Source organism: Sesamum indicum, linkage group LG11 (assembly GCF_000512975.1).
Source record: "Sesamum indicum cultivar Zhongzhi No. 13 linkage group LG11, S_indicum_v1.0, whole genome shotgun sequence".
Taxonomy (NCBI): domain Eukaryota; kingdom Viridiplantae; phylum Streptophyta; class Magnoliopsida; order Lamiales; family Pedaliaceae; genus Sesamum; species Sesamum indicum.
This window is the reverse complement of record NC_026155.1, coordinates 4,746,974-4,757,371: the sequence shown is the minus strand read 5'-3', so window position 1 is coordinate 4,757,371 and position 10,398 is coordinate 4,746,974. Positions and strand designations below refer to the sequence as shown.

General features: G+C 43.7%; 1 protein-coding gene across 1 annotated transcript; it reads right to left on the bottom strand.

Annotated features, from left to right (window-relative positions):
- LOC105173757 lies at positions 975-1,727 on the bottom strand. The gene has a single exon (XM_011095640.1). It carries the CDS (start codon positions 1,725-1,727, stop codon positions 975-977), a length of 753 nt encoding a protein of 250 aa, XP_011093942.1.

Genomic DNA, 10,398 nt, shown 5'->3' with positions numbered 1-10,398 from the left:
ACTTTATGCGATTAAAAATAAGGTCGCAACTTTCGAGCTATGACAACTAAGGTGAGTGCTAGTTTCTCCATCTCTGAATACCTTGATTCTGTACCTTCGAGCATCTTGCTGACGTAGTATATCGGATTTTGGCTCCCTCCTTCATCCCGCACTAACACCGAGCTGACCGCGTTCTCTGATACGGGTAAGTACAAAAACAACGTTTCTCCTTCCTTCGGGTTAGCAAGCAAGGGGGGTTTTGTCAGATATTCCTTTAATTCTTGTAGCGCCTTGTCGCATTCTCCACTCCATTCGAAGTTCTTAGATTTTCTCAGGACCTTAAAGAAAGGGAGGCTTCTATCTGCTGATCGTGAAATAAACCTATTCAAGGAGGCAATTTTTCCTGTCAACTTCTGCACGTCTTTGATCGTAGTTAGCGATCGTAAGCTCATGATGGCCTGAATCTTCTCAGGGTTCGCTTCAATCCCTCGTTCACTGACCATGTACCCCAAAAAATTTTTGCCACCTACTCCAAAGGTGCATTTGTCTGGGTTCAGCTTCATCCCGTACGATCTCATTATGTTGAATGCTTGTTCGAGATGCTTGAGATGATCTTGCGACCTCTTGCTCTTGACTAGCATATCATCGACATAAACTTCCATGGTTTTACCCAGCAAATCGCCGAACATTCTGTTCACCAGCCGCTGGTAGGTCTCACCTACATTCTTCAGGCTGAAAGGCATCATGTTATAACAATAAATCCCCTTGTCAGTAATGAACGAGGTCTTATCTCTGTCTTCTTTGGCCATGTAAATCTGATGATATCCCTGATAGGCGTCCATCATTGAGAACATTTCGAACCGGGCTATTGAATCCACCATGACATCAATCCTAGGCAATGGGTACGTGTCCTTCGGGCCTTTATTCAGATCTGTAAAGTCCACACACATGCGCCATTTCCTCAAGGATTTGGGAATGAGCACTACATTAGAAAGTCAATCAGTGTATTGAACTTCAGACACGTTCCCGACTTTGAGTAACTTATCCACTTCCTGCCTGATGATCTCGTTTTTGTCGTTCCCAAACGACCTCTTCTTCTGCTGCACCGGTCGGGCTACAGGATCCACGTTCAATCTATGCACAATCACTTCTGGGTTGATACCCGTAAAATCTGATGGGCTCCATGCAAACCTGTCCACGTTTTTCCTCAAAAATTCGATCATGGCCATCTCCACATCCTCCATGTTCGCTCCTATCCTGGTGGTCTTTCCTTGTTCACTTGGTACGAGCTCCATAGTCTTGTAATCGTCACTGGGTTTCATGTGCTCAACTTCGTATGGTCGAGCTTTCTTGTGGTCGCTAGCTACTTCTCCTATCCCGTTTTCTGCAGGGAATTTCATCTTCATGTGATAGGTGGAGATGACTGCTCTGAACAAATTTAAGCCTGGTCTGCCCAAAGTCACATTATACGCGAACGGGGTATCCACCACCAAAAATTTCACCATCAAAGTTTTTCGCTTAGGCTCTTCACCCATGGATACTGGCAGCTTGATCATGCCTACCGATGCCATTTCGCTTCCACCGAATCCTACCAAAGGAGTCTTTACCGGCTCGAGGCGGGCATTTTCTAACCCCATCTTGTCGACGACATTCTTGAATATGATATCGGCCGAGCTCCCACTATCGATCATCACTTTATGAACAGTGAAATTTGCAATGTCTAGCTTGACGACCATCGGGTCGTTCATCGTTCCAATGTCCCTTGGTTTATTAGAACTATCAAAAGAAATAGCCTCTTCCTCCTCAACTTTCAGCACAAATTCTCTCCCTCTACTCGATCCTAGCGTTCTGGCACACCTTTTCCTGGTTCTATTCGAATCTCCAGCACTAGAACCTCCCGAAATTGTTTATATCACCCATTTTGTCGGCGCATTGCTCTGCTAGTTGGGCCCTTGTCTGCTCTGGAGGGGCCAGGGTTTCGATCCCGGCTTCTCGACCTGCTCCTCCTGATTTCATCTTTATTGATCTTATAACTGGCAGGGATCTGATCGCGAAAATACCCTTATGTCACCAGCCTTTCTATCTCATCCTTCAGTTGAAAGCATTCCTCCGTGTTGTATCCCCTCTCACGATGAAATCTTCAATACTTGTTAGAAAATTTCTTGGAGGGGGTATACCTGGTGTGCCTTAGCTACTTCAGCACATCTACATTTTCAACCATCATCAAGGCCTTTTCACCCGACATGGGCAACGGAGTGTAGTTGTGGTACTTAGGCTGGTACTTCGGCTCTTTGGACCTATCATTCTTGGTCCTGTTTCCGCCATCTTCTCTAACATATCGCGGTTGTCTCCACGCCTGTTCGCGCTCTCTACGCTCTGAATCCTTCATAGCATTCATCTCTTCCTCGTCTATATATTTCTGAGCTAAAGCCATCAACTGCTCCACATCACTTGGGGGATCGCGTGCGAGCACTGATGTAAATGGACCTTTCTTCAGACCGTGTATCAGAACGCTCACGATCATGTCGATTATCAGCTCCTAAACTTCCAACATTTCATTATTGAAACTTCCCATAAAGTTCTTTAGGGTCTCGTCCTCTCTTTGACGGATGTTGAACAGGTGGGTTGCTGACCTCTTCTGTTTTTTCTTGTCGTAAAATGGAAATAGAATTTCTGCACGAGCTGTTCATACGACTCAATTTGTTTGCCCATGTTCAAATTTTTTAAAAAAAAATATATATTCTTGTGCCTTCCCTGAAAGAGTGGTTGTGAATAACTTTGCCATGATGGGACCTGGCTGCCCGGACAAGTTCATCACCATTTCGAATGTCGTAACGTGCTCACGCGGATCTTTGGTTCCGTCATACCTCTGTAGATCGGGTACTCTAAATCCTGGTTCGACCACCTGGACCAATATATCAAATCTGAATGGGGAATTCTTGTTATGGGAAACTATCTCTCCTCGTTTCTTTAGTTCATCAATCTGTCTGTTCAGGAACTCTATCTGTCTTCCCATGCTTTCCACCTCTGCTCGCAATATCACGGGTTCCCTCTTCTTTGCTCGGGCATAACTACTGGAACCGGCCTCTGACGTCGTCGGTCTCCCACTCTGGTGCTCTGGCTCATCAGGCTCCCTAAACTCTCCATGAGGCTCTGTGTTCTCAAACAATTGCCTCCTGGCAGTTTCTTTGACCAACAGGGTCGCAGTTCTTCTTTCATATTCTACAATAGCTTTTCGACTTACTTCTTCGATCATCCTTTTCAAGTCATCCTTTGTTATATGGACCATGGATCCTCCTCTTCTCGGTGTCTCTTCCTCTCCGGCGTTTCTCCTCGACGAACCTTCCATAACGAACGGTGATTCTCAGGTATTCCTATAGACAGCGCCAACTGAGCTTACATGAATTCAGCGATGTCGATATGCGATCCCATCACCTATTGCTAACTCCTCCAAGACCAAGTATTGGGTCCCTGAGAATAAAACAAGAACAATGAGCTCGTCGGGCACGTACCCGACAATGACCCTCCGACACTCAAGTTAGGTTGATCGAGAGAAAAGTTTGCGATCATAAAGTTTGATCTCAAAGAAAGTGTAACAGTTACCTCTAACTATGGCGTCTGGGTCTATTTATAGAGCACAGCTGGATACTGTTGATTGAGCCACGTGGCCTTATCCTGCTGGCTAGCATCCGTGATCGGACGGCTACTGTTGTCCGGGTCTTCAAAGGCGGGGCTGGATCCGGGCCGGGTCCTTTCCGACCCATCCGACAGAAGAAGCACGGATCTGTAGTGAAAAGACGATAATACCCTTAATGAAGGGTATTTTTAGCATTTTCCAGCATATTTTACTAGATACCCATCACGTACAGTAGTCTGCGAAGTGCCACGGCCTCTTGATCTTCGGCGATTTTCTTCCATCTCCAATCCTCTACCTCTAACCCCAACTACCATGACAGATTACAGAAAATATATCAGCCAAAAAGACATTAGAAACAACAAAAATAGCTTAACCCACCAATTTTCCCACCGCGAAAAACGAAATTTCAAGATAAAAGAACAAGGAAAATGAGAAATTAACCTTATGTTAGAATGAGCTCAGGTAGTGAAACAGCGGCTTCCAACGGTGGGATTGTGCCGACTCTCGATGAATCTGGACCTCCGGAATCCCGAATGCAACAGAGGAGCTTCAGCGATGATAGATGGCAGAGAAACATGGCGGTTGCACAGAATTCATAAGCCAACGCTGGTGAGTGAAGCCCACATCTACGCTGAAGCTGATTTCCTGGGGGTTGCTACTTGTGATGACGCAGGGGTTAGCTCAGCGGGTCAGACCCGTACCATAGATTGGTGGAGACGGGTCAAGTCATGTACGAAAATCAAATGGGCTCAATATGAATTCCAAGCACTATGATCGTTTTTATTTTTAGCCCATTTCTAAAAAGGGTCGAAACAACCCAAATGTTTGGATTTAATTTGGAAAATTGTAATCTTCATAAATGTGTAAAATTATAGTACAATAACGCTCTCATCTAGGCACTATCCTCAATAGGCCAAGGAATACACCATTGTGTGTATAATGCGCGTGTACACACAAAACTAGCTAACTCAATGCTAATTATTCGGTGTCGAATATCCTCTATAATTAACCTAGCCAATGTAGAAGGCAGTCTTTCCTCATGCTCGAATCTTCTCATATTCCGCTTCTTCCATATATGATAAACGAACAAGCCAAGTAATGCACGGTAGGCGACATTGATGATGTGCTTCCCTCTCCAATTTTTCGTCCCCCAATCAATATCCCTTGCCCAATCCCTATTCAGCCAAGGGAACTGGGTAAACTGTCTGATAGAGCTAATGCCATGTCTGCTATATCTGCATAGGAAGAATTTGACTCATCTTGACTGTGTGTGCTTTTATTATTTTTGGGTCATTCACTCTATTTTTGTCTTATTTTCTTTTGTCTCCAACAAATCCAGCCAAATGTTCAAATTCTCACGCCTGTGACGGCCGCCATCCAAGAACGGATTTGCGGTCTATGAAAGTTGCGACCTACCCAAAATCAATAGATTGTTGAGATGGCGCCCCCGAGCTCGCGCCCCCATCGTGAGCTGACCTTTGATTTCTTCTGGGTCCCCTTTGATTTCTTTGGAACTGCACAAAATTTTGCTGCTTCAACAGACTCTGCCCATGGTTGTTCTTGAATAAGCTTCAATTCAAGAACTTGCGTTTCTCTTTTGAAGAATAGAGAAAGAGGTCATTGATTTCTAGGATGGGGGATAAGCCTCAATCATTGGATGTTGTGTTGAAAGAGACTGTGGATTTGGTAATGAATCTTGATCTGACTTGAAATATGCGACCTCAATCAACGATCTTAATCTTGACGTGTAATTTCTCCAGATTTGTGATGGGTCTTGAGGAATAAAACACGTATGTCAGGCTTGTTGGGATCGTCCCGACGAAGACCCTCCGACGCTCAAGTTAATTTTTGGGTCGAGGTAGAAATATGCAATTAGAAGTTAAATAGCCAGAGCAGTAAATGCCAATTGCGTCGAGTGAATCAGATCTGAAGTATTTTTAGGGTCCAATTTGCCTCTGTAGATTATTCCACGTGTCTTCATCAGGGTTTCTCCCAACTTTAATCGTGCAACACACAATCCTCGATATTTACGGGTCCAAACGCGGGACAGGTCCAGGCGACTCGACCAGCGACCTCACGCGCGGATCCTACTTTAATGTCCATTTTGCCCTTAATGAAGGATTTTTTTTGTCTTTTTAAATGGTAAACCCCCATCATAACTCCCCCACTTCTTCTAAGTGTAATTATTTACCTTGGAAGAAGTTAATCACTCATACCTTTCCATTCCAACCATCGCTTTCATCTACGTGCTGCCACGTGTCACCATCTGAGTGGCTTTTCCCTGGCGCGCTCCTCCATACTTCAACCTATATATATACCCCTCATTTTAAAATTTTTTTACCGAATCATTCATTTGCTAATATCGTTGTCTGCCTTCCTTCGACCTCGACCTCCATCTTAAGGTACAATATTTTCCTCTAGCTCTTCTAATTCCAATTCTAATTCATCTTCTTCTGCAATCTCTCCCCGACTAAGTGGGGCGACCCCAATGCTTGCTAAGGATCCATTTAGGATTAGGTCTAAGTTTAGGCGTCACGTAGATGAGTCTGATCGAGAGAAAGTTCCTACTCATGTAAGGTACCAGTTAATGTTAGATCTTACTGTAAAACTGCAAATTCATCGTATTAAATAGAAGTATTTTATTCCTAATAACGATGAGATTCTCATCCCATGGTCGTTTGATCGCATGCACCATCCTCCTAAGGGGTTTTGCCTCTTCCCTCATTCATTTTGAAGTCGGTCTATGTCTTCCCTTAGCTCCATCTGTATCCCAAATTCTTCGGGGCATGAATCTCTTCCCTATGCAATCATCCCCTAATTCCATCAGCCACATCGTTCTTTTTATTATAATAATGCGGGTTCATTGCTTCGAATCTAATTTTGACAATTTTTTGGTCTCTATATTTTTTCACCACCTAGAAAAGATCAGGTGATAGGGGCTTTTTCTACTTATCAGCTCGGAAAGACTACAGTTCTTAGAAACTCCAATGTTGGTACTTGGATGGAGAAATTCATTTTTGTGCGACCTCCAACTGGTTGCGAGTGGCCCTTCCAGTGTGATTGGAGTGTGGACAAGCCTGAGCTTGTTATTGAGGGAGGGGGGCTAGAAGAAGATCAAATAAATAGGCTCACTTCATATCAGTGTAACCCGAAGAAACTTTTGGTAGAAGAAGTCTTTTAGCTCGCGAATCTCTCTCCAACACCCCTCCGCGTTAGGGGTTCATTAGGTGAACTTTATACTTTTATGTGTTTCTATTCTTGCATTGAAGATTCTCCTCCTAACCTTTTGCGTTTCCAGACAACGTAGTCATTCAAGCGCGGATCGCTCAACATCTCAGGGCTATCCAAGGTGGAGTACCTTCAAGCCGAATGCGTCTCCAACCCTGGACGTTGAGGTTCCTCCTAGTGACATCATTCCAATCACGGTCGCGAGTGGGGATACCCGCCCCAACAATCACAGTAAACCAGTCGCGAGGAACCCATCTCCAAGCATTGATATCGTGGGCTCCAAAGACAACTCTCCTGTGGGTGGCGATGCGACCGAAGGACCAAGCGGTTAAAAAAGAAAGCGAAAGCACATAAGGCATAGCAAGAGCCCTTCGAGGTCTAGTAAACACAACAAATCGCGATCTGCCAAGCGACTAGAGGAGGAGCCGGCAGCCGGACGAGTTGAGGAAGAGAAAAATTTGTGCTCATTAAAGAGACCCAGTGGTGGAAAGGGGCTCGCAAGGAGTTGCGAAATGAGAACCACATAACTGCTGAACTGGATGGGGAAAAACTTGTTCCCAATTGGAAGGTCTCAGATCGCAGCTTGGTGTTGCATACTCAAGGCGCCCTTCTCAATACTCCTCACACTCGCCTTGAGGAACATTATACACATTCACTCATGCAGGTAATCATCTACTTCTCTACACGAACTTGCTATGATTTTCCTTTGGTGCTAACTCCTTTTATATCAGGCCGCTGCCTTTTGTCGTGGTCTCTCCCTCAAGTGTACTGGCTTCCGTAGGAAACAAATCCTCTCGGATCACAAGCTCAAGGAGCTAAGGAAGAAAATCTATAAAGCCTCTATTCATGAAAAAGACCTTGAAAGCCCGAGTCAAAGAATTGGAAGACCAGTTATCCCAATCAGCTTCTGTGATCGCTAAAACGCGTGAGCAAGCTTTGGCAAAGGGAGAGAGATCGATTTTTCTGTAGGACAAGCAGCCGGCAGAATTGAAGGCATGATAACCAGTCACGAAGAGTATCTTCAGTCTGAAGAGTATGCTGCTCGAGTTCGCGAGGTCAGACTTCAGGGAGCTTGCGACTTTCCCAAAGCCCCAGCTTTCTAGGTCGCAGTAGAGATCAAAGCAGTCAATTTTCTAAATGAATGCTTTGAGAAGTGCAGGGCTCAAGTAAAGAAGCTGGATGGGTTCATGGATGGCTTCGACCAGAATAAAGTCGACCCATCTCTAGATGCCAACCTCGAACCCTACCCAGAGGAGGAAGCCCCAGATGCTCCTAATGATGAGTTCGCAACCCTGATAGAAGACATAGAAAACATAGGTTAACTTTGTTCAAACTTCTAACTTTTTGACTTTTTTTTCTGTATCTTGTTAGGGAGATCGAACAGCCCTCTTGTTAAGTACTTTTTGCTAAGTAGATGGTTTTGCGATCTCTTGATTGCAATTTCGAGCTATATGGACTTTTGGTCATGTATAGGATCTCCTTTAACTGAATTGATTGATGAAATTTATGTGATTGTTCTTTTAGTATTCCCTCCTCTTACACTTTGAGACCCCTAGGCTCTTCACTGGCCTTTTTGCAAACTTTAATCGTTTTCAAATCGCATGGTCTTTCACAAACCTAGCGATCTTCTCCAGATCCCGCGATCTTTCATAGATCATAGATCTAACAATTTTTTTCAGATCCAAATCTTCTCAAGATCACGGATCTAGTGATCTTTCATGGATCTAACGATCTTTTCCAGATCTAATGATTTCTCCAAATTCCGTGGCCTTTCATAGATCACTGATCTAGTGATCTTTCACTAATCTAGCGATCTTTCACAGATCAACATATAAGATTTTACAAGTAATTAGAAATCAACGATCCAAATTAATACAGGTGCCATTTTCAGGCTCAAAACAAACGATCTTTTTCAGATCTCAAAATACAAGGCCTTTTTCAGGCTCATTTACAAGCTCCAAAAAAATAAATGATTTTTTCAGATCCATTTACATACACTGGCCTTTTTCAGGCTAAAAAATTATTTATCAGCCTTTTTCAAGCATTAACGACTGGGTCATCAAAGCATAGAACTTCTTCAAATTGAGAATGTTCTAAGGTCGAGGTAAGTTTTGTCCTTGTAGATCCTAAAGTCGATAAGTTCCTTTCTTCTTAATCTCGATCACCTAGAAAGGTCCTTCCCATCCGGGATCTAGCTTCACAACATGCTTGGACACTTCTACCTTCTTCAGCACTAGGTCGCCCACTTGTAGTTGCCTGGATTTTACCCTTTGATTGTAGCTTTTCATCGTCATGCCTTTATAGTCGAGTATTCTTGCATAGACTACATCTCTTTTCTCTTCCACCATCATGAGATCGAAAGCTCGCTTTTCTCCGTTTGTCTTTGGGTCGTAAGTCATCACTCAGTAGGATTCCTTTCCTATATCTGCAGGAATAATAGCTTCAAAACTATAAACTAAACAAAAAGGAGTTTCATCTGTCGTTATTAGAGAGGTCGTTCGGTATGCCCAAAGTACCGCGAGCAGTTCTTCGACCCACGATCCTTTTGACTCTATCCTTGTTTTCAAGTGCTGTAAAATGGTTCTGTTCGTGACTTTTGTTTGCCCATTTACTTACGGGTTTCCTACATATGTGAAATTTGTTGAATATTCAGCTCTTTGCACCAAGTCACGATCTGTTTTCTTTGGAACTGTATGTCATTATTCAATATTATCACACTTGGGATCCCAAACCGATAGATGATGTTTTTTCAGATAAAATTGATCACTTCCCTCTTCGATATCCTCACGACCGCTTCTGCTTCAACCCACTTCGAAAAGTATTCGACCGCAATAATTATAAATTTCTTTGGAGCTTGTGCCGACGAAAATGGTCCTAGGATGTCTATTCCTCACTGATCGAAAGGACATGGGATGTTGACAGAGTTCATCGGGATCGCGGGTGAATGTATCAGGGTGGCGTACCTTTGGCAGCTCCCATATTTTCTCACGAACTCTTTAGCATCCTCCGCCATAGTCGGCAAAAAATACCCCTACCTTGCGACCTTTTAAGCTAGCGACCTCCCTCCCGAATGATTTTCACAGTGGCCTTCGTGAACTTCTCTCATCACGTACTTAGCCCTCTCGTTATCCAAGCATTTTAGCAAAGGACCATCCATCTTTTTTTTTGTACAGTTGGCCTTCAACCAAAGTGAAGCCAGCTGCTTTGAACTTTATCCTTTTAGCTTGCACTAGGTCGCTAGGTAGAGTTCCTTCTTTCAGGTAACTTCCACATCCTCTTTGATCTCTGATCGATCCTTGATCATCACGGTGATCTTTCGATCTTTTATTCCTGACATGAAGGCACCAAACTTTGACAATGCATCCGCTCTATCATTCTCACATTTCGGAATCTATTGTACCGCGCATTTGTTGAATCTTGCCATCAATAACTTAGCGTTTTGATGATATTGAACCATAGACTTCTCTTTAGTCTTGTATGCTTCTTCAATTTGCATTCCTACTAATTGAGAGTTAGTATATATTTCAAAATCCCTTGCTCTTGCTTCGTGAGCC